The sequence below is a fragment of the Cavia porcellus genome, unplaced genomic scaffold, assembly GCF_034190915.1.
Source record: "Cavia porcellus strain 051 isolate PalLab524CR breed Dunkin Hartley unplaced genomic scaffold, mCavPor4.1 scaffold_23, whole genome shotgun sequence".
Classification (NCBI taxonomy): domain Eukaryota; kingdom Metazoa; phylum Chordata; class Mammalia; order Rodentia; family Caviidae; genus Cavia; species Cavia porcellus.
This window is the reverse complement of record NW_026947506.1, coordinates 2037311-2065284: the sequence shown is the minus strand read 5'-3', so window position 1 is coordinate 2065284 and position 27974 is coordinate 2037311. Positions and strand designations below refer to the sequence as shown.

General features: G+C 43.8%; 1 protein-coding gene across 10 annotated transcripts in view; it reads right to left on the bottom strand.

Moving 5' to 3' along the window:
* Window positions 1-27974, bottom strand: part of Nrg3 (neuregulin 3) — a 956071-nt gene that overhangs the window by 186975 nt on the left and 741122 nt on the right. For all 10 annotated transcript variants that reach the window (XM_063233704.1, XM_063233701.1, XM_063233707.1 and 7 more), the window contains exon 3: window positions 17858-17931. In XM_063233704.1, the coding sequence (XP_063089774.1) occupies window positions 17858-17931 (74 nt within the window). The remainder of the gene's footprint in view (window positions 1-17857; window positions 17932-27974) is intronic.

The window sequence follows — 27974 nt, the reverse complement described above, 5'->3', positions numbered from 1 at the left end:
GGGTCCTGGAGACCGACCTGGTGGGGGTCTGCATGTGGCCCCCTCCCCTTCTTCCTTGGCTCTGATGCCCTGCTCTGCTTCCCACCTGCCATGAACTAAGCAGCTCTATCACATCTTTCTACCATGATGCTTGTGCCTGGAAATCAGTAAACCGTGCACTGAACCCCTGAAATCATGAGCAAAATGACGGCGCTCCTGGTTTCACTGGGTGAGAAGCCAAGACTTTCTCACCTAACCGCATCGTCCAACTTCTTTACTTTGAGACAGCGTCTCACCAAGTCATGCATTTGTTCAGATTGGGCTCAAATTCCCATTAGTGCTTGCTCAGGCTACCAGAGCTCTGGGTCTACAGGCTTGCTCCATCATGCCCAGCGACCCACAGACTTTTTAACGTAGCATTTACAAAACAGTATATTTGACAGTGCCATTAGGGCTGCACCACACGGAAGAGTTTGGAACAGCAAGATTTGTCATACTTGAAACCTCTTGGAGGAGCTTCAGGAAGGCAAGGTTTGAGGACACTGCATAAGGGTTAGGAAAGTTCGCTCCTCATTTTGTTCTTGGAATTGTGTGTGTGTGTGTGTGTGTGTGTGTGTGTGTGTGTGTGTCTGTGCATGCGTGTGTATAAGGAAAGACTGATTTCTAATGTTACTATTCTATTCACAGGTGAAACTGATTCCTTTCCTTTTTGCTATCACTGACAGATTTCATACTGCATGGTGTTAACCTTACATGATAAACTCAGCTTTCAATTTACAACACATGCTTTGAAATAAATGAAATGGTAAGGAGTCATTACAAGAATTGAGGAGATGGTAAGGTATTCAAATAGCATTCTAAATTTCAATTTTGTGCATATATAAACTTCAATTTGCTGACATTTGTGCTCTATTTTTCCCATCCGTGATGAGGTTATAAGATTTTACTTGAATATACACATCTAGAATTTTTAGGTTTTGTGTTATGAATATTTGAAAGTATACTTTTTATGTTTTTCTTCTTTTGCTCCATACTGGAAATTCCACAAACCAAGCCAATTTCTTTCTTATTTATATATAATACAGATTTGATATTTTCAAATTCATAAGGCTTTACTTTCTCTCTTTTGGAGTTATTTCTATGATTTCTCTTTTTTTAAACAATAGTTCTTTCAACCTCAAATTTGTAGGCTAAATGTTTTTAACAGAATTTCTAAGTGACGATTGTCAATTGTTACTAGTTTCTAAGTGGTTTTTCTTTTAACTTCTATTTTCAGTTTAACCCAAGGATTATTTACAAAGGTTTTGGTTTTTGTTTTAATGTGAAAATATCTGGATATGTCATCAACATCTGTATTTTTTAAAAGAAACAGAAAACTGCATAATGTGTTTTATGAAAATTTTATTAAAATACTTTTTTAAGCAGTTGTAGCTATAAATATGTAATCTTTTGTAGGGTGATTTTATTAGTGTGTTAATTTTCATAGCTGTTCGCTTTTATTTTCTAAATTGATCAATTGTAAACTCTGCAATGTGGAATATAATTTTACTGCATCTCGCTTGAGCTCTTGTTTCTTATTCTTTAATTGGGTCTGCTAAAACTCAGGGGTTAATCTGAATAAGAGAAATGATGGTGCCATTTTTTCTCTTTTATGAGGTTTCACTATAAATTATCAGTGTGAATTATTTCTCGTCCTTGATCTTTGTTTGCTATTTTAATCCATTTTATACTCACGCTGTTCCTCACATTATCTGTGCTGTGTTCTGCTTTGGTTTTACAACTGTGAATGTTTTCATGGCGATCTTCTTGCATGTGTCTTCTAATGTTTGTGTGAAGCCCTGGCATCAGGAGTTATATATTTTAGGGACGGAATGTGGCCTCGATTGTGGGCAGCTCTAAGGGGAGCATTTCTTCACAGGACTCTGCTGGGCCCTGCTGCTCCGTTGTGGGGTGGTTCACACACTACTTCCTCAGTTTACACACTGCTTCATTTGGGAGGAAACAGACCCTTCGAACCACAGCCAGGTGCAACGATCAAGCGGGCACTCCCATCCTGTGATTCAGTGGAAGGCGCTGGGTAAGTCCATTCCTGTCTTCACCCTGTCTGCTGGCATCCAACCCACACCGCTTGCTTCAGCCTTGAAATTCATTTCTGGCAACTCACACACAAAAGATCCATGCAATCTTCTCTTTATGTGACTTGTGACTACTAGCTTCTTGCTTTTTTCTCTTGTCTTTCCTTTCTTGATCAATATTATTGTCACGTTATTGTCTTCAGATAAAAGATTTGGGAGCGCTTTACAACAGAGTTAGGATTCCTGATCAGAGATCTCCTTCTGAACAATTGTGCGTCTGTGTGCTGCCTTCCTGTTGCTGGAGAAACCTCCTTCTCCCCTCCTGCTGACTGCTCACCACCATCAGTGTCCCTGCCCCTGGTGGGCACTGACCACCAGCTCTGTGTGCAGGACTCTGCCTAAGTCACCCTGGTACCAAGGCCTCCAAAAGATCTTGCTAAACGCACAGCTCCCTTCTGTCCTCGTGACCATGTCTCATTCGCTTTCACTCCTGGGATTGGTCAAAGTCACAACGTGGCTTGACCCAGGCAGGCACTGTCTCTTCCACTTAACACCACTGTCTTCGTTTTCCTATTCAAGTTTTGAGACAGACCAGCCATGGTGGAAGCAGTCTCACTTGCTTAATATTTCATAAATTTCTCTCACGTGAGCACAACAAAGACAGTACTACCTCAGCTTTTCATGGGCACACTGAAGTTTCCCTTTGTCCCACTCATTCGCTGGCTACTAGGGAAGTTTGGGAAGCAAGAAATCTACAGGTTGCTGCCCTGGGCTTCCCTCATGAGAGGGAAGCAATCACCAGGTGATTATCTGCTAAGCTGCCCAAATCCTGTGGGCTTTTCTCGGATGCTTCAGTGAGGATGCAGAGGTGAAATGAGCCTTGCTTTGTAAAGCGTTCTCATGTCTTTATATGTTTTTTACATTTTCTTATTGAAGGAAGACTTTGTATTCACTAAAACATTTCTCTGCCCTGTTTTAATGTTCCTGGATGTCTTTCCTCGCACATTCAATGATTTCCTTTTATGTATCATCCCTGTGTCATCCGTAGATGCTCTGGTCATCCATAACACAGGAACTACTCAACTCTGGGTTTCAGGTCCTCACAAGTCCTCCTGGACCTTGCTTTGTGCCAGGTGCTCAGCTCACTGCTGGACTGAGCACTGCGTGAGGAGAGGCCAACCCTGATCACTAAAGACAGGGGACAAACACAAGTCCAGGAGCTTACTGGAGCATGAGAGCCCACCCCAGGGAGGAAGCGAAGCAGACCCAGCCTTGCCCCTGCGGCAATTTCTCTCCTCAATATCAGCAAATCCGAGCTGCTTCCCTCGGTGGCGCGGGCAGGACTCCGCCTGTGAGGGGCACTAACCGCAGTTCCCGTGGGCTCCCTGGCCACAGGGACTTTGCGGAGAGCATTCATGGAGGGAACGCACAGAGCCCGTTTAGAGGTTTAAAGCTGAGAAAAAACCACTCAACAGTCAGCTAGATTGGAACCTCCAAATAAAAATAATTTAAAACTTAAAAACAAAGCACACATCTATGACAGTGAACTATTGATTCCTGGCTTCAGAAAACATCATGGGATTCCTGCTGCCCAAGTTTCCTCCCTGCTGCTCAGGCCCAGGCCCTGGCCCCCACACCCCCTGCTCACCCCACTGCAGGCCTCAGGGCTCAGCTCTGAGCCTTCAGTCTGGGGGTCTCGGCCACCTTGACCGCAGCGTGAGAACCCAGGACCAAGCCGCTCATGGTGAAGTAAACCGGTCCTCACCTGCATGGCAGAGGCTGTGGGCTGCTCTGGAGCCCGCAGATGCTTACCTAGGACCCAGGTGCCCTCTGGCTGGTTGCTATGGAGACCTGCCCCTGCTGTTGTCAGAGGGGGACCCCTCATGTCTCCATCCATGTGTGTGGCTTCTGGGAAGCCGCTTACGTGATTATTTTCTTTCCTCTCATTTGAAAAGGATTCCATTCCTTCCTCCTCCTCCTTCTCCTCCTCCTCTTCTTCTTCCTCTTCCTCCTTCCCTTCTTCCTCTCCTTCTCCTCTTCTCCTCCTTCATCTCTTCTAGTGGTGTTTGGGATTGGAAACCTGGATCTTCACTCTGCACTGCATCCCAGCCCTTTTTCTCTTGTTTTGTTTTTTAAGTTTTGAGACAGGGTCACACTGAGAGACTCTGTTGCCCAGGCTGGACTGGAACTTTCAATCTTCCCACCTTGAGCCTCGTGTGCTGGCATCACAGGCCTGTGTCACCAGGTCCAGCTTAAAAAGTGTTCGATTTCTGGACGTCACGGTGCTCCTTCCTGACCCCTCACCTGTGGTTCTCCGAGCTGGCGTTGCAGTGGATTTCTTCGGTGCTGGTTCCCGTTGCTTTTCCTCCCCGCTCTCCTCCCCACTTTCCAGGCTTCCACCCGGAACACTGCGCTCTGGCCGGGCTCACAGCGCTCTTCCTGGACGTCTGTCCTTGTGCCCTTTCCACTCTGTGAGAACTTACACTTGCCTTCCCACCCAGCTCTTGACTTCCGTGAGCATGATCTTGCCTTCACCAGTGTTGACTTTGCTGCTTCATTCTGTTTCCCAAATGCAGGAAACCTTGCATTTAACTTCCTTTATTTCTTATCCACTTGTTTGGTTTGATTTTGTTTTTTAGCTTCTGATATTTCCTACAAGACCACATCTTTCCCTGGGCTTGGCTTGCTGTGTGGGCTCCTGGACGGCTCTCACTGACTCCAGCCTCTTGGATGTGGGCATTGCAGTTCTACCTGGCTGAAGCCCAGCTTCTAACTGCTGCAGCGTCTACTTGCACAGCCTCAGCGATGTGAAAAGCATCCACCCAGATGTTCCAACTCAACTGGAAGGTATTTCTGATGCCTTTTCCTCTTAGTCCTCCTATGTCGATGCCTCTTAATTTAGTTTCTAAAACTCACTTCTCCCTACACCATTATGAGGACCCTACTTCAGGGCATGAAAATACTTTGTCTTCTGACAGGGCTCTTCACTTCTGTATTGATGGATGTGACCAGTAATTGTGATCTGTCATTGTGACTTGAGTAGGCACTGCCTGGCAGATTAGTGAAATTCTGGGTGCACCCATGGAAATCTGACACATGGGTCACAAACTAAGGTGGGGAGACCCACCCTGGATGTGGGTGGCACCAACCAACAGGCTTGGGGCCTGGATTACAGGAGGAAAATGTGCTCCCCTTCTTGGAAAAGCTCTGGCCTGTGCCACCACCTTCGGATGCTGCCTCCAGTTTCTTGGGTCTGGTCTTCCAGTGCAGACACACTGTTGGCTTCACAGTGAGCTTCCTGGACTTCACACATGCACTGCTGCGGGACTCAATGGCTCTGCAGTGGTCAGAGGGACATTTGAGATTCTTCCACCTCTGATTGCAGAGGACCTTTGTGGTTTGTATCTCTTCTGCTCCTCTAGGAGAACCCTAATTAACACACCCTTACCACACAGAAGCCAAAGGAATATCGTGAGACTATAAATGTGATATATCATTCTTCATTAAATGTCTCCAACAGGTTCATGTAGCAATTTTAGTAGAATATACGTAACTTGCCATGGTGTGCAAACCCTCACATGGTCTGATTCCAGTCTAGTTGGCATTGTTTTCTCTCTCCATTTAAAGTATGGTTTTATAATCTCAGTACTTATAGACAGTTTGGTCCAGATAATTCATTGTTGTCAGGGCTATCCTGTGTTTTACAGGCTGCTTAATACCTGCCTTCTGCCAGTAGATGCCACTAGCACCTTCTCCCCAAACAGACACAATCACGTGTTTCCAGATATTGCAAAGCACCCCTCAGGAGTAGATGTCCTCCTGGTGGAGAACTCCTCAGCTAAAGTGACCATAAACTCTACTTTCCCAGACAAGCCCACGTGCCTGCTGCCTGGTCACCCACAGGCTCTGCTTCCACCTGCAAAGCTGGCCTGCCTGGGATGGTGACCGTGTACTCAGACCTTTCTTCATTTACTCTGCATGTCTTGCTTCTTTCTTCCAGAGCAGACACACACGGTTGTCTTCACAGTGCGGTATGAACATACCATACCAAGTTACCCCTGGCCCAGGGTCTGACATGGATGTTCTCGTTGGTAAGTACTCTTTTTCTAAAGGATCTTTCTTTCTGGCTATTCAGATCTCGGCTTAAATGGTATTTCCTTTTTGGTCAGACTCAAAATACAACAGAATCCAATCATCCTTTGCTGAAGCATCTTATTACAGCCTATTTTTATTTAGCTATTTCCGTGTTTTCCATCTGTATCCTGCTCAACACATCTAAGTCACAGTACATAGTCTGCTTGGTCCACACCATGTGCTGAAGGACTGGACCCAGGATGGGTGCATGGACGTTTGTGATGATCTTTTCCCAGCAAGGGCCAGCTTCCCTGTGACATAGTAATGCATTACTTGCTACATGCTAGTCTGTGTAACTTTTAGTTAAACATTTTCTCATGTAATTATTATTATGTAAGTTTTATGAAGACAAAAGGAATTTGTACTCATTTATAAAATATATTGCTTTCACATTTTAAGTGCATAGCCCAGTGAATCAGTGCATTTGCATATAGGTACACAGAGCATAAGTCAGGACATAGCAGGGAAAGCATACAATGCAGTTCACTTTGAATAATGTCAAGATTATCACTGATTTCTCCCTGAGAACTATTTTGTGTCACTGAATGCAATCCTTCTCAGATGGAGGATTTCTGTCACTTCTGCTTTTTTCCTTCAAAGTGTTTCAAACAATGTAGGTAATAGGGACACCTATAATTACAAATCATTAAAAATATTGCTTCTTTAATTCCTTAGGATAAAGTCCCATTGAATATGCTTGGTTTCCTCCATAACTCACACTACCATTTAATCCCCACTGTGAGGAATTAAGAAGGGGGCAACTTGATCTAACTGTCCTCTGCAAGGTGGGCAGGGTTGTAGAAGGTGATGGGGAAGAGCCCTTGTGAGTGCACGCTGTTGACTTGGACTGACCAGAGGACACTCACATGCTCCTTGTCTTTGCCAACCACCTGCACCACCTCAGGACCCCTCCAGAAAGTGGTTACCAGGAGACACTGTCCCTCCACTTTGGACCTGAACTATGAGGCAAAATACACTGTTACTCATGTATCTGACCCAGTTTGTGGTATTCTGTTACTCTCAATAGAAGGAAGTTGAAAGTATCTTGCAACCATAACAGCTTTCCCATTCTTTAATAATGCATGAACAGTTAGTTAGTCAGGGAACTGCATATTAGCATGTGTCACAGAATGCCATGTTGCCACCAGTGACTTCTAACAAATGGCAGGAGAGCCTTAGCATCTGATGACAGTCATTAGGACGCTTGTTTCTTGGTGACCCATTTTCCTGAACGATTTTCCCCCTACAGTTACTAAGTTATATCATTTTAGTGCTAAAATATTGACAAAGGCTCACAAATACAGACCCAGAAGCGTGAGGTTCTCAGTTTGTAACACCTCAGAGGACCAAGGAATGCCTGGATTGAAAGGGCGTTCATGACAGAAAAGGTGTGGTATTAAGCACAAGTGAAACCAGGAAAGGATGTGATTCTGACGCTGTCAGAACAAAAGAAGAAAACAAGAAAAACAAGAAAAAAAAAAATCTATGAGTTACACAAAGCCAGAGGAGTAGGCAGCTCGCTGAAGCCATGTTTTCCGCAGAAGACCATGGGGCTTTGTGGGGCGAAGAGCAGAGAATGGGGAGCAGCTGAGGAAGGCAGAATGCAGGGCGAGAGCCGCAGTCACACAGGAGCCCCGGTGCCTGGATGACTGACTGTGTCCCATACTGAATGAGAACTGTGGCCTGAGATCTTATGCACCATCTGCTTTCCCAGAGAACTCACAAGAAGACTGAAAATAAACAGTAAGTTTCCAGTTTTAGAAAGAGGAAGTCCACCGTGCGGGTCCAGAGGCTGCATCAGCGAGCGTGCGGAGAGCAGGGGCAAGGTGCTATGAAACACCGGTCAGTACGAGCAGGCCAAGGGCACGGTCTTCTCGGGGGCAACCCGGACTTTCAGGGAAAACGGAAAGTTCACCTTGATTTCTTGTCTGATGGCGACACTGAGCTGGAAGAGGAGGAACAGTGTGGGACAGCTGGTCTACCCGTGGCCATCATCAACTCACGAAAAGACAAAACTAAAGTATTTACCAGCTTTTGTTCTGTGCAAGAAAGCTTGTGGCTGGGTGCCTGTGAATTCACCACTCAATTAAGTGATGGTAGAATGGTTGTCTCAGTAGATATTTCTATTTCTTACTATCTCCCAAATTTTCTTTGGTTGAAAAAGTTCTTGCCATCTCTGAGGCATCCTTCCCCCAAAAGCTCCTCAGGAGAAGCCTGGAAACCCCTCTCTTACACAGAAGAATCAGGAGGAAAGCTATTGCATAGAAGTCTTGCTGAAGCACGCCACTCGCCTCTCATCCTGGAATGGCACAATGGCGTGAAGATGGGGTGAGCCAGGAAGAGACCGGGGGTTCAGAAGTGCCAGGTGTCCACACAACACCAGATCCTTGCCAGGAAGGGTGCTTGAGAAGAGTATCCATGCTACTGTGAAATTACTATAAAGAGCAAGCAAATTCAGCCAGAGAAAGTGTGATGGCCCACAAGGTCTGCCTTGTAAGAACACATGAATGTTTAGAAAGGGAAGGATGGGTGCATTCTCTAGGAAGCCCCTGCTTAACCCTTCTTGCAGCTGACAATGCCTCCTCAGTTATCCTGAATCATGCTTGTTATGCATTAAGTAGAAAATCAAACTACCCGAGACACACACTTGAGATATATTGTCCCAGCCTGACCACCATCTCAGCTCAATGTTCTATCTGATTCTTCTCTGGAGCCACTAAGAAGATAGTGGTGTTCATCACATCCTTTATCTAGCTGAGCCAGTGTGGCTTTAAAAATAGTCAGCCCCCAAACAAATTAATCATATCACTGTCTAAAGTACACACCTGCTGCTGTATTTCTGCTCATGTCCATTGTATATGAAATTATGAACATCATGAATGTCTGGTGTGATGGTGACAAGCATGAATAGCGAATCACCACCAAGAACATTATTTTTATGGTCAATTAATATTTGTTTTGTTTTAGAAAATAACATATCCCAAAGAGCAGAGAGACAGAAGAATGTTACAGGGCAGATAACACCACACGGGGCAGTGGAGTTGATCTTAAAACCACAAAATGTCGATTAACTGTGATTCTATAAATTACACCACTCAGCAAAGTCACAGGCATTTGGTAGGTGCTATATGAATTTCAAAATGAATGGACAAAAAATCTGTTTCAAAATGACAGTTCATGAGACATGTGACCTTAGACAAGTCTCTTTCCCTCATGCAAACAAAATTAGTTACAGGCACACATGAGGCACATAGGATTCATTAGTCCAACACTACCCTTGTGCTCCTGCCAAGCCTGCAATTTGATTTGTTAGCATCCAATGATTAAATTTCATAGGGACAGACACAATATAAATAAACAGGGGAGAAATGCTGGTTTGTACAGTCTTCTAGGGCACACTGCTTTCACCTTAGATCTTCTTATATGCTCTAACAAGTCTTTATTCAGCTAGGTCATATCTTTTTAGTCTCATTTGCATAGTCCAAAAATAAATGAGGGTATTAATAAGGACTTTATCTTGTAATTGCAAGAGGTAACTTTCAGACTACATAAAACGTATGTGAATATACCTGGCAAAGCTTCTTACATAAATGAGGACAGAGCCATGCTATCAATTGTATGTGAAGATGCTTACACTATAGAAATGTTTAATTGGGTTTTAAATTTCTCATTGTTCACTCTTAGTTGAGGAGCACCAATTACAAATTATCCACAAAACTCTTCTGTTCCTTCCAGAAATTTAATCTTGGACCAGTGAAAGGTGTTATGCCCAACATTAGGACTTTTCCTGAAGTCATAATTATAGAAACTTGCTGTTAAGAAAAACATCAAGAAAGTAAGAAATCTGATTATCTTCTGAAGGTTTAAAGCACAAAAGAAATCAAGTGATTATCTGACAAACTAGTTCTACATTATTTCTCCCACAGTACTCCCCTGGCTGGAGCAAAGTTTTCAAAGAAAATGGGGATAATGGAGATGCCAAGGTCTGTAACTGAACCGTTAAAGCCTCATCCCAAAGGAAATGAAAAAGTAAGAGAGATAAATTGAGAATGTCTGCAGCTTGTTCTCAAAATGTGTCTTCATATAAAATTAATTGCTAAAAAAGTCATGGTACCTATTTGCCATTTTATTAAGTGTCTTTCACGTGTTGGAAACTAAGTTAGGCACCTTGGACTCCAATGCAGTCATTTTTGCTATATAATACTGAATATGTAAACATCTCTTCACCTGTGTTAAATTTTAATCATACCACCAACCTGCATGGAATCAAAATCTTTGCATAGGTAAAACAATCTCTAGCAAAATGAACAAAGAAATAATTATGATACTGCCTGACCTCAAAATATATTGCAAAGCTAGAGCAATCAAAAGAGCATAGCACTGACATACAGACAGACGCAAAGAGAAACACCACAGAATAGAGGTAAGCTGACGTATGCATCTACAGGGAACATACTGATTTTCAAAAAAGTTGCTAACAACATCCAGTGAACAGAGTGTTCTCAATAAGCAGTGCTGAAAAAATTGATACATCCCCACAAAAATGAAGCTAGATCCCCACCACTTGCCAATTATAAAAAGAAGCCCAAATGGGTTAAAGGCTTAAATGTGAAACTTGAAACCACCAAACTGTAAGAAGAACACATAGGTACTGGGAAAATGTGTCAGTGACAATGAAATGGGCCAAGATTTCTACACAACACATTGGAAAAAATAGAGTAAAGCAGAAATGTGCAAATGAGACGTCAGCAAACTAAATGCTTCTGTTCAACAAAAGAAACAATTGACCCAGTGAAGAGCCAACCTAAAAAATGGAAAAAAGTTTACAAACTATATTCCTGACCAGGGCTTATTATCCAGGACATAAGAGGGCCTCAAAGTAACTCAACAGCAAAACCCAAATAATTAAATTTAAAAGTATGCAATAGGCCGATATAGACATTTCTCAAGAGGACATGGAGGCACATGGAAAGCTACTTCATATCAGTAATCATCAAGGAAACAGAAATCAAAACCACAGTGAAGCACCACCTCCGCCCGGGGGAACAGCTATTTTCAAAGAAAATAATTGGTAAATACCGATGAGAACACGAATAGGGAACTCTGGCTTACTAATAGCGGCTGCGTAAATTAGTAAAGGAATTATGGATAAGGTTCTTCAGAAACTTAAACATAGAACTACCTTATCATCCAGCAATCAGCCTAGGAGAGAATGTAATACATAACATATAATATAAATATACAATAAGAAGAATATAATACGCACATTTCATATACATACGTGAAACAAAAATGTCAAAAAGCTGTGTTTCCATCTCTCTTGTAACACTACTCACAAATGCCAAAAATGTACCTGTTCACCTGATGGGGTGACACAGAAAGTGTGGTTTACACATAAAATGGGATACTATTCAGCCTTAAAAAGAATGAAATTTGCACATTCGTGACAAAATTAATGGAACGCGATGATTATGTACAGTGAAGTGAGCCAAGCACAGAGAAGAAAGCACCATACGATCTCAGTCATGGATGGAATGTTGAAAGCTAACCGTAAAAGTCGAGAATAGAAGTGTAAGTCATTGATCTAACTTTGCTGCAGGAAAAGTTATCAAAATATAAAAAGTACAGGAATTTATCCAACATGAAAAATCTAGATCCCCAGGTACAAATGTTGTACAGTGTCTTTCAATCACTGCAATCATAAACAAATGGAAATCCACAAAAACACTCACCTAGGTGATGGGCTAAAGGATTCTTGTTACATATTGTATCCTTATAATGTTGACCCCTTTAAAATAATAGTTTTATAATATTATAGGAAAGTGTTCATGATGAATTGAGTGAGTAGAGAAAGAAAGGTAAAACGTGCCTTGGAAAGACCCCTATTTAGATTATGGGAACAGTTGTCTCTACTTCAGAGTTGGTCGAGGTGTCCATGTAACGGATTATAGGTAATGAAGCCTGAGACAAAAATCATCACATCCAGAATTCCTGCAGGAGATTATAAAATATTCTAGAACCCCAGCCTGACACGTGATCTCCCTCGGTGACTCTGAAAATGTGTAAGAGCTGGAGAGACTGAAGAGGGCATGTGCCCACTTCGATCCTGGGGGTCTGGTGGTGGAGAACCTGGCCGTATCCCCTGGAGCGGTGGAGGAGACACTGGCTCAGGTGCCCTGGACTCCTTGTGGCCACGCAGGACATCGGGGGACTGGCGGGAGCTGCAGCGTGGGCCTCCTGGAGGTCTCCTGAGTGGACCGGAGTGCACCCTGAGCTTCCTGCTTGGCAAGTGATGGACACTGAGCTGAGCCAAGGCACTGAGGGCAGAAGGAAAGCGGGGAAGCCGAGCTGGGGGTGCAGCCGGAACCCCAGCATCATGGGAGCCCAGGGCAGGGAGACTGCAAGTTTGAGCCCAACCCAGGCAACTCGGTGAAGTAGTGAGCTCTGGTCACAAAATGTAAGTAAATGAACAAATGGTGATACAGGGCAGTGCAAGGCCGTGTCAGTCAGTGCTCCAGGCTCAGTTACCACTGCTAGAGAGAGAAAGAGAGGGAGAGGGAGAGGGGGAGGGGAGGGCATGGGGGAGGGGGAGGGAGAGAAGGAGGGAGGGAGGGGAGAGGGAGCAAACACCCCAGCCTCACCTAGGTATCACACTCGTTGGAGTCTGTAACTCAGTCTACACAATCACAGTTCACAAGAGTCAGCTTATTGGTGCTGTGGCCTGAGTGCTCCCCCTGAAATTCGTGGGTTGAAAACGAACCTGTAGAGTGGTCTCAGGAGAGAAGGGGTGCTCAGGGGATCAGTAGATGAAGGCAGGGTCCTCGGGACGGGATAGGGGCCGCAGAGAGCTGCTCTGGGCCCTTGTACCCAGTGAGGGGGCACATGAGCTGCCCTCCAGCCCCCGCCAGCTGCCGGATCATCGGTGCTCCTTCCTGGATCTGCAGTGTGAACGCAAGCCAGCCCTGGTGGCGTCATGGAATAGCTACCCAGGGAGCTCAGGACAGAGACTGTGGTTACTGCTGTCCGTGTACACAGCAGGTGCACAGCACGTGGTCTTTATTTCTTGGAAAGTGAAAGGGTGAGTGAACAGGATGAGCATCGTCCTGTGGGCCCGACCCCACTTCCCACTGTCTGCAGGGACACAGTGATCAGGGAATCATTTCCACAGGCATGGAGATGGGATCAGCAAACACCAGAATGCATAACTGAATAAGATATCACAGTGAAAGCCCCGTCATGAGTCCCCCTCAAAATACTCTCCAACACATCGATCCCATCATTCCGGCCTCTTGCTGGAGCACTTCTGGGAGCCTTTTTTCTGGAATTTACCAGGAATCATGGAAACTGTGGTGAACCTGCTGCTGAGTGCCATCAGGAGAAAAGCCAACTCCTAAAAACACTGTGGTGTGACCTCATCCACGATATTCACCAGACCTAGGACCCGCGACTTCCAATTCTTCCTCAGAGTCAAAATGACCAGGAAAGGTCAATCTTTCAGTCATTTGGGACATGGAGGGTGCCACATCGTGCAACTAATGGCACTTAGGAGGAGGACCACAGCACCAGCACCGTGAGAGAGCAGTCCCTGGAAACCAGGCAGGAGCCACGCCTTGCCGACTGACTGCCTTTAACTAAGGTGTCTGCCCGGGCACTCCCATGGCCTGGACCCTTATGCTGTGGAATGTTTACTCTGGACTCCTGAGGTGATTTTTTCTAAGAAGTTAAGATAAGCAAGGCTGGTTTGGGGTGATGGCAGGAAGTTCTTTCCCATAAAACCTCTTTGGCTCACTGGTCTTGCTCTGAGCCACATGCAGACCAATTTCCTGGCCTCACCCAGGGCACTTTAAGAGCACAGCGTGAGTTCAAAGATCCAGAGGAACCCCGGGGTGAGTGTGCATGAGCCTCATGCTGGAAGCTGCCCTCTGTCCCCCCCCAGAACTCAGAGGACTCAGAGTCCAGCCCTATCTGCTGTGCTGTAACGCTTGGTCCTCCACACTCACCGCCTGCTGCTGTAGCCGCGGCGTCACTGGACATGGAAAGCTGAGGGCAGAGAAAGACACAGAGGTCTGGAGTGGCTGCTGACTGCCTGGGAGAGGAGGACGCTGGCTTCTGAAGGGCGCCTCTCCATCCCCTGCCGGCCTCTGCCTCTGCCTTCCAGGGAAGGTTCATTCTCTCCATCTTTATTGGAGTCCCCTGTGCTGCCTTCCTAACCCACATCCGAGTCCAGTCCCTGCCTACCGTGCACTCATGTGCCCTGCCTGGACCTGCAGTTCACTGAACGCACTTTGCACCAGACTATCTTTGAAAACTGAAAGCCAACCACTTTGTAAGCCACAGTTTTGCGTGCATATACACCCCCAGGACAAAACTTTCACGCAGGTTTTTGGGGCAGAGAGGAAGGAGGTGGGATTTTGCAACCAAGGTACCAGCTGAGGCTCACTATAAAAACCCTTGTGAACAGCAGCCACCAGGCTGTCAGAGTGACACCTCTGTATCACTTCCCAAATACAGGCAATGTGAGACTTCATTTTACTTTTTAAAATTTACTGCCAAAGTGTGGTTTCTGACCAACTCCGCATCACCTAGGGTAGAAACAAGGGCAGAGGCTCCGAATCCCTTGGTATTAGAATCTCAGTAAGTCGGAGCCATCACGGAGCAAAATGAAGACAGGAAGGGACAACAGATGGAGAGAAGGAGGCAGAGGAGGAAACATAGAAGGAGGCCGTGGAGCTTATTTCATGAGCACAAAATCATTCCAGAGATATCACAAGCAGCAAATTAAACAATCCTTCAGCAAGATTTTGACAAGGAAATTTCATTAGGGATTTAAATCTCTATGGAAGCTCAAGTTGCTGTATTAAGAAATGAAAATTGTGCAAATGTTGTTCCTCAGAATGACGTTTGCTGCAGGTCATTGAGTTTCAGTCAATGAAATTTAGAATGATCAATGTCCTGTTGGAAATAACCGGAGGATGAAGGTTCCAGGGGCTCAAGGAGAGAGCCTGCCGTGGGGCGCTCAGGCTGAGCGTCCTTTGGAAAGGAAGTGAGGCTTTGGGCTTAAGTGGCTGAGTGACCTTGAGCAAGTTGATTTAGCATCTCTGAGGTCTAATTTCTCCACTATAAAATGTGGGCAATTCAGAGCCTACTCCCTGCTGGCTTGTATGAAGGTTTAAGGTAGGCACCCAGGTGAGGCCGCTGCCACAGCCCCTGGCACGTTAACACAGGAATCCATGCCAGCAATTTTTACAAAGGGAACTGAGGGATGTGGGCTAGCGTCTACCTGCCTTTGACTCCCTTTCCATCTCTATGATGGATGCCTATGCTTCCACTGATTACCCTGCTCAGGTGAAAAGCTTGAGGCTTGGGAGCTAATAAATCCACCAAGTTCACAAAGGGGTAAACGTGATACCAAATGCATCCCACGCTAATCTCCGTCACTAGCATGTGAGGTCCTCAGAGCCCAGGTCCTGCTTGCACACCTTTGTATTAACAGAATCTTAATGATAAATGGCCTTTGGAAGCTGCTCAGAAAACACTGGAGGAATGTATGGATGATTACGTAAATAAACAAAGCCCACACGGGTGCATGCAGTGCTGCCCTGTTTTCACCTGTGTCTGAGAGCCTGGGCTCTCAGTGGTTACCCTACTTTTACATTTCAAGGAGTCCTCGCCTTTTCTCTCACACAGTAAGTGAGTTATAGGCCATTTTACAGAAACAGGGATAAAAGGGAAATAATTTCATATCATTTCACACCCTAAAAACTCCGAGCTCCCTCCAGGCACTTTAGAATATTTCATGGCTAAAGAATGTTCCCTTCATGACTTACATAAAAATAAGTTTCTATTTTGTGGTCCCACTTAGTGGAAACCTTTCATACCATGTCCTTGGAGAGGTAATTCCATCCGCAGACATGATGTGCTGTGTGATGTTCGCTTACTGATAACTCTGTTGTCAAGTTGGAATTAGTCTGTGTTTTCTTCACTGTAAATGCTGCCGAGCTAACAAACTATGCATGTAACATGTAGGCCTGCAGGGACAGGAACTCAGGACCAGTTTTCTCTGAAAACACAGGTCCTCAGGGTAGATCCCATCGTCAGTTTCCCAAACGATGGGCTATGCATGGTCTCCGGTTGGAGGCTAACTTTGATTACATCACTTAAAGGTAGAGATGTTTTGTCTCCCCACTTTGTATGATAGGCAAGGCCTTGCCTAGTTTCTGCACTTGACAGACATTTCACAGTTGTAGGTGAAATAACGGGGAGAAAAATAAATGGAAAAGCAAAAAGGGACGCTGGAAAGAGGAGAAAAAGAAAAGGAAAGAAAAGAGTGAATAAAACCCTACGTGTAGCCGGGGAAAGTTTTTTAAAAACAAAGAAGACATAAGGAGTAAAGAAATCACCAAGTCCATTCTTTTATACAAACTTCCTGTATCTAAAATATGTGGCCCACCACAACCATGAACAGCCTTTTAGACACCAGCTTAACAAGCAGTCAAAACCACGAGATGACAACACACCCGGCACCATCCTGGCTGTCGCTGATGCCCCGGGGGCAGGCGGGCAGAGTGCCCAAGGTCCCATTACTCCGTAGATGTTCAGCAACCTTCACTTTCCTGGGAGGGCTAAATTCACAGTTAGTGGCTGCCTGGTAGTGTCGTGCCAAGAGAAAACCCACTTAAACAAAAACTCTGCTTGGTCAAGGAACTTTGCATTAACCTTAGGAAACGGGCCTAGAAATTCTAGGGAAAACAGAAAGTACACATTTTGGAAAGATGTTGAAAGACAGCCACATTCACACTAATCTGCGGAGGACACTGCCTGTGGTCAACACAAAATATTTGGCTAACGTCTGTGCTGTGTGTGCTAAATATTCTGAAGACCATAATGCTGCTGTTAGGGTTTGGAAATGCCTCTCAGGCTTCTTACCAAACTAAACAACTGGCCCAATAAAAACACACCCTTTACACCCTTTTTTTTTTAGCAACAATTCAACTGCAAGAGCCACCAAATGAAAACTAGTTACAGATAAATGGAAAATTACCCCTTTGACAAGAGCTGGGCACTTTACTATAGGAAGTTACTTAGGAATCCATACATGAAGAGAAGCTTATACATGCTTTCTAGGGGCAGATGCTGCTCATCTGTGAATGGAGAAAAAGGAATTCGTTGTTAACTACTGTAAATATCCACATGCAACTAAGAGCTGCTCAGAATGGGGATTTCAAAGTTTGCTTGAAAACTTCTTATGCAGTTGTATTTACATAGTTTCTTATTTCTCTAAATGTTAATAGGTTTCCTATTAGCAAAATTATCAGAATGTGAGAAGCAGTCTGAGATCACAAGTTTTGTTCCATTTGTTTGGGTAAATCGTGAGCTCTGTTAGTTTTTCTGAGCCTTACTTTTTGTAATGGAGTGATCTGGGGACAGCCTGAGAGCCCAGAAGCAGGATCTGCAGGGCTTTGGTTCCCACAAAGGGTCTGGGGAGGCTTTCAATCAGTGCAGGAGACCATGTCGCAGGCAGCTGCGAGCCACGCCTTGGATATTAACACTGGTCACCACCTCTGCCCTCGGCAGTTTTCAGAGACTCAGGTTAGCAACCAAGCACCGTTCCAGCTCCAGGAAGTGCTGCCTAGATAATGCATTATAGAAAAGAAAAATGCTTGACCTACTTGGATCCGATAAGATGGAGTCAGTTTTCGGCAGGAATTGGTCGCAACGGACTCCTTGGTAGCCTTCTTTGCACCTGAGAAGAAAGGACAAATGACATACATGCACATGTGGCTGTGAAAGATTCATCCCAAGATCGCACCAAAGAAAATAATCAGCAATTACACACATGCGAGAACGGCATATTCGCGTTCCTGTATTATCTGATTCAGTCTGCTTCTGACACCAACGGGCAGATTCTAGATTTTATTTCTGTTAGAGAGAGAGAGAGAGAGAGAGAGAGAGAGAGAGAGAGAGAGAGAGACAGAGAGAGAGACAGAGAGAGAGACAGAGAGAGAGACAGAGATAGAGAGAGCCAGAGCCAGAGCCAGAGCCAGAGACAGAGAGAGACGGAGGCAGAGAGACAGAGACAGAGACAGAGAGAGGGAGGCAGAGAGACAGACAGAGAGGAGCAGAGGAACCTTTATAGTTATATACGTAGGACCTAAGGAATAAACTGAACCGCATTTTAGGGTGCTCTCTGAGAAATCTGAATACTGCTTTTACTCATATTATGTTCTAGAAGCAGGTGCACTTTATGCCCCACGTAGTCTCTGAAATGTCTGTAGAAACATTCTATTGCAAAGGGCCATTTTTCTTATAAGAGTCGTTTTCCAGCACAGCATAGTAGTTGTGGATGTTAGCTATTGCTCCCTTGGTTTTCGTATTTTACTAGTGTGCTCGTTTGCTAATTTGGGTTTGGAATTTATTTCTCAGCTCTTTTCCTATCGGTGTCACCTAAGCCCTGGGGCAGAAGTCTCAGCACGTCCCGACCCTGGGGTCCACGCGGTCTACAGGCAGTGAAGGCTCTCTGAGAGCCGGCTCTGCTCCAGGCCTGGACAAGGCCAGCAGATTCGGGGCACGGAGGCCGCCCAAGGTAGGGCTATGGGCCCGTCCGTTCCCCAGGGCCAACCCCTCAGCTGGAGGTTCAAGCACAAGCACGGACACAGCCATACAGCCGAGTGCCCAGCACGACCGAGTTCTCCCCTAGGATGGGGGCATTTATGGGTGTCCTGGAGGGTTCCCCTGTCATCCCTGGGTTAAGAAGGAAGTAACTATTGCTACTTGTGGGGTGAGCAGGTCCTACTCTCAGAGGGGGAGACAGTACCACTGGGATAAAAATCAGATTTAACAAACAATCCTCTAGATGAAATTAATCTATCAAAGTGATCAAAAAACCCAAAAGACTTAGCGACCATGCCTTGGAATACACTTTGTCTTCTCCATGTAATAAACGACCAGGCAGGGTTTACTGCGGGTGGAGCAGCGGCACTGAATGGTGCCGAGGTAATTTTTCCACCTTTTATTGGGAGCCAAATTGGAATTCAGGCAATCAGACAGGTTCTCTTCAATGTCCTTTTAAGCCTGCCCTCTACTTGGCAGCTTTCCTTGGAGGCTGAGAACACCGATATGCCCGGAAACTCCCAGACTATTGAAATAGAACTGGCTTATTAGACACAACAAATGTATTTGTTGCACTTGAAACAAAGCAGTCATATTGCTAGCTTTTTGTTAATGCTGAAGGTTCAAAAATGGTCCTGACCTGGTTTGGAAAAAATAAAGTTCTGCTTTCTGAAAGCTACCCCGATTGCACTGTGGCCTTATTTGAATTACCTGGACCCCAACGTTAATCTTCACTTTCCCAAGGTCACCAGTGACATTCTGGGTGTGGAATGCTGCAGTCACTCATTTTCAGAGACGATATTTCCAACATGTGGGAGATTTTAATAACTCTTTATCTTTGTATCGCTATTTAATATGAAAATCATCTCCTAGGGAGTAGCAACTTTTAAGGGAAGTGCTCCTTTTTTGTTATTCTGCTTTGTAAGGCTTCTTTGCTGCTTAAAACACAATTATTCCATCAGGAAAGAGGCTTGAGATTCTTTCCAGTGTTAACTTGATTTGCCCTAACTGAGCTGCTCTCCACATGCTGAGGCCTCGGAGGTGTCGGTGGAATCTCAGGGCGAGACTGTGGGCGCTGTCTTCCACGGGACACAGCAGAAACGGCTCCCGCGCCTCACACAGGCAGGGAAACCCAGCGGGAACCTGTGTCGGGTGTGGAGCAGATTCCGCCCCTTTGTGAAGGAGACAGGAGCCACTGCTAATTGGTGCCAGGCTTGAAGAATACCGTATTAAAATTCCCATTTGAAAATCACACATATATCACCTTTGATAAGTTCACGTTCATCCTAATGGAAAGATGAAATGTCGCCAGCAGGCAAGGCCAGTGAAGTGGATGAATCTGTGACAATATTAAAGATAAGATGCAAAGTCCTCAATGTATTTCCACTGGATGGATCGAGACTGGGGCCTTCTCACGTGTGCTAAGCACGTCTTTTGAGAAATATCATTGCATTGCTTTCTCTTGTTTCAGTTAGCATAGAGGGTAGTGAGAGAGCTCTAGAGGGCTTCTATTTGAAAAAACACAAGAGAACTTTATATATAAGTTCTTTCCGTGCATCTTAAAGTGTATCATATTAAAACACGTATGCTTGATTAAAACATACATGCGCAATTACTAACGAAAACGCATCTTTAAAGCACACATCTTGCCTTATACAGGTTCATAGTCCGGCATGACGTGGCTCCACCTTCTTCTCAAAGCCCACTCAGTCTGTGCACTCCCTGTGGCTGGTTTCTTTATCCCTGAGAATCCTTGCACCACAGCAGCTCTACTGAAAGTCCCAATATTCCCATGTTGTCTCCAGGGACATTTGCTCCTGCAACCCCATGACCTAAGAGCACACAGCATACTCAGACAGGAAATGTATCCAGGGCTGACAGAGGCTCCTCCAGAGAGGATTATCACCACAGTGAAATAAGCACAAAGCAAACTCAAAATGCAAACGGTGGGGTATGTTTCTCTGAAAAATAAACAGCCTCAAATCCTGCGTGCTTACACTGAGGTGAAGGAGCTCTTTCTTGGTCATGCTGTTGGGTGTTTATTTCCTAGTTTACACGGAAGTGAGGCCACAATGCACACAGCAGACAAGAGCAGGGGAGAGTTTGTGGGGAGAACTGGGATTGGGTTATTTGGAAACAAGAGAGATTTGTCCCTGGTAATGGGGAAAAGGGAACAGGACAGAGGGCTGCTGCGCCCAGCCCCGGTATGGAAAAGTTCTGAGCCTCGGGCTCATCAGAGCCCCAGGCCTCCGATGTCTGTGCCGCTTTCTCCCCCTCACCTCACTTAGGGTCGCCTTCTGCCATGTCCCCTGCTCAGCTGGCTGGGACAACAAGCACCCCATCTGCCACCCCCCGCCATGCCGTCCCCAAGGAAAGGCCCAATGGAGGGTTTCAGTGAAAACTCTCAAAAAGCAATCCTTGAGAAAAAAACAAGAAAGGATTAATAAGAAAACGTGAAAATACAAGGCACACTGTCCTGGGCTGGGATCCAGCACTTGTTCTGTCTGGGGTGGACAAGCAGAGGTGGACCATGTTGTTACCGGGAGCTCTGCAGAGGACCTCGAGGGACTGGCTCTTAAAATGGGCAGGTCATCTCTGGGTTCCCCCCGAGAATCACCGTCCTGCAGCCGGCTGCCCGTGATGACAGGCCCCCCGTCACACGGCTAACTTCAGGCCGTCTGCATCTCTAGTCCTCGAGCCTCCTTCACCAGTGCCTGTGTGTGAGTCCAGATCCTGAGCAGTAACTGAGTGAGAGCTGGAAATACCAGCTGAAGCAGAGCACAGCCAGGCGCGCACAGCCTCCTGCACCACCCGGTGCCCTCCCATTTCTCTCTCCCTGTGTAGCAGGCAAAACACAGCGGAAGAAAAAGAGCACGGGCTGGTGGCACGGAGTGGACTGAGCTGTCCTCTGGCTCCTGGCCTCTCGCTCCGTGGACGGTGTTACTGTTTTATGCTGCCTCTCCTCTGTCTCGTCTCTCAGGAATTTCATACCTGACACCGACAGGTCAGTCAGACCTTTAACTAGCTTGCTCATTCATATCCTAGTGACTAACAGGACTGGGCATATATTCTGACTTTCCCACTTGGTTTTTAATTTGCTTTTTGACTTATCCTCTGCAGCCCAGGGAACAGAACACAGGGCCTCCTGCATGCGAGGCAATAGCTCCACCACCAAGCTCCACATCCATTCCATCTGTAAATCTAATTTTGAGGCAAGACCTTGCTAAATTGCCCACATTGGCCTCGGATTTGTGATCCTCCTGCTTCCTAAATTGCTGGGCACACAGTGATGCATCACCATATCTGATGTTTACTTAGCTTTTGTATGGATGTACTTTAGATAAATTATTGATAACATTGTTTTCAAGACTAAACTCAAATAAAATGAGCATGATACCAAGAAGTAGAAAAATAAGTATAATTATTTAATAATATATACTTCCATTCTGGTCATCTTTATACCTGGCGTTAGGCCTTATAACTACCAGGATGGGTTTCAGATCATTTATAGAGGAAAATATGTGAAGAACTCAGATTTCCTCAAATATTTGCTTCAATTCCTGGGTGGTATTTGGTCTCTGAAAAAATCCCACGGAAAGAATACACACCTCCTTTTTAGGGGCTTGAATTTAGGTGTAAAATGCTATTGTTAACTAATTATTGCAGGAAATGGTGGCAGGTGATTTTGAGGTTTCTTGACTAGAGAAACTTTGATTCCTAGAGGAAGAGTGGCCATTCCTTTGGGAGGCTACGGGAAGGCAGATGCTTCCTAGGGAACTCACAGGCCCGCAGATGTGAAGGGTCTCTGGGCGGCTGATTTGAAAGAGGAATATCCTCCCTCCCGGAATTCTGTCCTAGTGTTTTCCAGTTGCCCTAGACTCGAAGTCTGCGCTTACAGAAGATGGAAAGTTTACCAGACAGCCACCCTGGACGTTAGAGCCGGGGAGCTGCTGAGCCTTCCCCTGGGCTCTCTTTCCTTGCTCCGTATAAAGGAAACAAGGCCCTTTGCTGTCTTCTGGAGTCCAAACATAAATGCTATGATACCTGTGGGTCGTGCTGATCCTTTTACGAATGTTACTTTGCAATACTCTCTGCTTTTTAATTAATTTTATTGGTACCTTCTAGATACACGTAATGATCACATTCATCACAGGGAATTTGTGTCTGCTAACGGTGTATCTCGATTCTTTCTTTCTGATTTCCCTCCTCCCTTCAACCCTCTTCCTTTCCTGTTTTACACAAGATTCCTTTCTATTTTTCCATCTTTGCTTTAAATTTTCCGTTCTTGCTTTAATCCCTCCCTCCTCCCTAGCCACTTCCCACTTGAATATTTCCTGTCTGTTTCACAAATCTATTTATATTTTGGTCCATATTTACACTTTTAGTTTCTCACACAAGAGCAGTAGTGAGATACTTACACGTGTGTCCGATTAATTTCATTTAAGAGTAGGGTCTCACACGGCACCTTTTACCTAGATATATCTTGGCTCTATCCTTCTTTATTGCTGAGTAGTACTCCATTTCAGAAAAAGAAAAACCCCACAGCTTCCTTATCCATCCCTCGACTGATGGCCATTTGGGCTGTTTCCAAGAGTTAGCTATCACAAATGGTGCTGCTATAAGCATGGATGTCCATATATTGCCGTGGTTTGGTGTTTTTAATTTTGGGGAGAAGATATTAAGAAGGGGGAGAGCAGGGTCAAATGAACCTCTAGTCTTAGTTTTTTGAGGACCCTCCTCACTGATTTCCACGGTGGCTGCACCAGTGCACCCACCCATCACCAGAGGAAAAGGGTTTCTTTCTCCCCAGAGCCTGCCAGCATTTGATTTTTATGGATTTCTTGACGACAGCCATTCTCTCTGGAGTGGGATAGAATCTCAGCATTGCTTTAATTTGACTCTTGAATGACCCGTGATGTGCAATATTTTCTCATTTATTTATTTGCTGCTTTTATTTCTTCATCTGAGAAGTGTCTATCCATTTCAGAAGACCATTTTTTGGGTTGGGTCTTTTAAGTTTGGAGGGGTCTGATGTTCTTGAGTTCTCTCTATATTCCAGGTGTTAGTCCTTTGAGGATCAGCTGGCACTGTTTTTTTTTTGCACGCTGTGGGTTGTCTCTCGCTCTGTTGGTGGTTTCTCTCGCTGTGCCAAGGCATTTAAATAAGATGAGATCCCAGTTATTGGTTCCTTGTGATATTTTCTGTGCAACTGAGGTTTTGTGCATAAAGTCTTTATCTTCGCCAGTGTCTTCAAGAGTTCTATCTTTTCTGTCTTCCAGGAGATTTAGTGTTTCTGTCTTGACACTTAGACCTCTGATCCATTTTGATGTTAGTGTAGTGCATGGTGATCGCCATGGGTCTAACGTCAGGCTTGTGGAAAGCCAGTTTTTCCACCACTATTTACTTAGCTTTCTCCGAATGACAGTGTTTATCACCTGCTTTGAACATCCCGTGGCTGAGTGCTTTGGAGCTGTTTCGGCATTTGTTTAGTGTTTTTAGTTGGTCTTCAGGTCTGTTTATGTCATTACCTTGGTTTTTATCATAGTAGCTTTGTAGTGTAATTTCAAGACAGGGATAGTGATGCCTCCTGCCTTGCTTTTATAGCTCAGAATTGTATACTTGGTCTTTTGATTCCAAATAAATTTTAGCAATGTTTCTCTAATTTTATGAGATAGGCTACTGGAATTGCATTAAATCTTCATAACAATTTTGAAGCAAGAGATAGCTTTCCATTTTCTGATAACTTCTCTGAGGTCCTTTTTAGAGCGCTGTATCCAATATAAATAACTTTTACTTCCTTGGTTACATTGAATCCCGAGCATTTCATTTATTTTATGCTATTGTGAAGGAATGGTCTACCTAATTTCTCTCTCAATGTATCTCTTATTTGTGAATAGAAATGTAATTGACTTTTGAGTGTTGACTTTGTATCCAGCTACTGGACTGAGATTAGTTTTTAAACGTAGAAGTCTTTTGGTGGAGTGTTTGGGGTCTTTTATGTACAGTATCATATCATCTGAAAATACAGATAATTTAACAATTTCCTTTCCTATCCTTATTTCTTTTATTTATTTCTCTTGCCTAATTGCTCTGGCTACTGTTTCCAGAATTACATTGAATAGGAGTGGTGATAATGGACATCCTTTTATGTTCCTGATTTTAGAAAGAAAGCTTTCAGTAATTAACCAGTTAGTATGATGTTGGCTGTTAGTTTTTCATATAATGGCTCTTATCAGATTGCAATCAAGACTGTCTATTGAAATTTTCTGTAGGATTTTTATCATAAATGGGTGCTGGGCTTTGTCAAATGCTTTTTCTGCAACTATTAAGATGACTATGCGATTCCTGTCCTTGGCTTTGTTGATATGGTGAATTACATTTATTGATTTGCATATACATGGAACTATTACTGTGTATTTAGAGAAATTCAACTCGGTCATGGTGTATAACCCTCTTGATGATTTCCTGCATTCTGTGTGACAGTATTTTATGGAGGATTTTAGGGAGACTGGCCTGAGGTTCCCTTCTTTGCTTGGATCCATCTCTGATTTTGGTACCATGGCAATACTCGCTTCTGACTTTGAGACTGTTATTTCCCTTTCAATTTCATTAGAGAGTTCAAGGAATGTTGGCATTAAATCTTCTCAACATTTCTTGTAGATTCGCAATGAATCTCTCAGGTCCTGGGCTTGTCTTCTGGTATGTTTTTAGTTTTGATTTCAATTTAATTACTCCTTGATTCAGCTTTGGTAATTCATCTATATCTAGGAATCTGTCCACTTCTTTAGTGTTTCTCATTTCATTTCAGTACAGGTTCTAGAAGTAGATATTGACGATCATCTGGATTTCCACAGAATCTGCTGTGCTGTGGTTTCAGCCTTCTGATCCTTAACGGCATGGATTTGAGTCTTCTTTGTCTTTTTTTTTTTTTAATAAGGTTGGCTAAGGTTTGCCAATTTTAATTTTTCAAAGAACCATTGCTTCAATTCATTGATTCTTTGTATTGTTTTCTTAGTTTGAATCACATTAACTTCTGCTCTGATCGTATAATTTCTTCCCTCATACAAAGTCTGGGCTTGACTTGCTGTGAATCTGAGGTTCAATGTTAAATTGTGTATTTGAACTTGCTCTGTTTGTCTGATGGGGGAAATTCTCTGCTCTATATTTTCCTCATAGGGCCGCTTTTATTGTGTCACACCAGTTCAGGAATGTGGCATCAGCATTCTCATTTAAGTGTAGAACTGTCCAATTCCTTCAATTTTATCTGTTCAGGAGGGTGCTATTTAATTTCCATGCATTTATGAAGTTCCGGAATTTTCTTTTGCAATTGATCTCCAATTTCATTGTACTATGGTTTGATAATATGCGTAGGATAATTTTAAGTCCTTTGCATTTACTTAAGTACGCTATGAGCTAGTATGTGTTTTATTTTGGAACACATCCCATGTGCTGCTGTGTGCTTGATGTGGGGTACAACCCTCTGTAGGGATATACTAAGTCCATTTGTCCACAGGTTTGATTCCGTTCTGATATTTCTTTGTGGATTTTTTGTTTAGTTGATTTGTCTATTTGTGAGAGTAGAGTATCAAGGTCCTCCATCATATTTGATTTTTCCTGTCCATTAACATTTATTTTATATAGTTGGGTATACCAGTATTTGGTGCATGCTGATTAATGATTATTATCTCTTCTCCTTCAATTTTTCCTTGAGAAGTATGAAGGGAATTTATTTGTCTCTTGATCTGTCTTGGTGTGAAGTTCACTTTATCTGTAAATGGAATAGCCACTCCTATCTTTTTCTGGATTTGTTTTGCAAAAAATATTCTTTCCCCCCTTTAACTTCTAGTCAGTGTATTTCCACTTGATTTAAATGTGTTTCTGCTGTGCAAAGAACTGGGTCTTGTTTTTGATCTATTCTGTCAGTCTGTTTCTTTTGATTACTGAACTGAGGCCGTTAACGTTGATGGACACAACTCATGTTTATCACCTTATCCTTATCGTATGATTTTCCTCTTGTTGGTTCCCTATCTTTCCTTTCTGTTTGATTTTTTTTACCCTGCCTGGTGGCTTCTTTCTATTATTGGTTCTGAAATTGTGGTCTTTGCTATTTCTAAAATGTCCTTCAGAACATTTTGGATACATGGTTTTGGGGTTATTAATTTCTTAACTCTTCTTTGTCATGGAAATATCTTATTTCTCTGTTGATTCTGAAAGATAGTTTTGCATGGTATGTCAGTCTGGGTTGGAGGTTGTTTACTGTTAGGACTTGAAATACTTTACTCCAAGCTCTCCTTGACTTGAGGTTTTATGTTGAGAAGTCTGCTATGATTCTGAAGCCCTTTCCTTTACAGTAATTTGCTTTTTTCTCTAACAACTTAATATTCTTTTCTTGTGCTGAATACCTAGAATTTTGAGCATTTTGTGTCTTGGTGCAGATTTATTTGGTCATGGCTGATAGTTCTATATGTCTCATTTTTCTTTATGTCGAATTCTTTTTCAATGTTTAGGAAGATTCTTGCTAATACTTCTGTGAACAGGGTTTTTTATGTCTCCTGATTTTTTGCTGATTCTCTTCAATCTTATGTTATTGTTCTTTGCATAAACTTGCAACTATTGGATTAAGTTTTAATGGTTCCCTCGTTATTGTTAAGGAATCTTTCTTGTCATGAACGTTAACTACAATCCTGTCTTTTAGAGTTGATATTCTTGCCTTTGTTCATTCTGCTGTGTGTAATATCAATGGTATTTTTAATCTACTGGATATCTGTTTGAATCTGTTTCATGGGTTTCATTTCTTTCCCATGTTGGGCAATCATCATTTCTATATTTTCTTAAGCTCCTTTATTCTTTAATCTGTTTCCACCTAGATTCATTGAGCAAATGCTTCATTATGATGCTCATCTCTGTTTTTACCTGAGGGATTATTTTTGATTAATTTTCTCTATAGTCTCATTCATCTATCTTGTTTGTTTGTTTTTACTTCTCTAGCTACCATTTCAGAAGATTCATGTGGGTGGTTTGATCTTGCTGTCCCTGGATTTGTCCTGGTGGGGTGCAGGCATGGGGTTGCACTTTGCTTCTGCATCTTGTCATTTTCTATTTTTAAACTTTAATTTGTTTTCTGCGTCGATGCCTGTAAATTGCTCACAGTAGGCAGCTTTATCACCAGTACTGAGG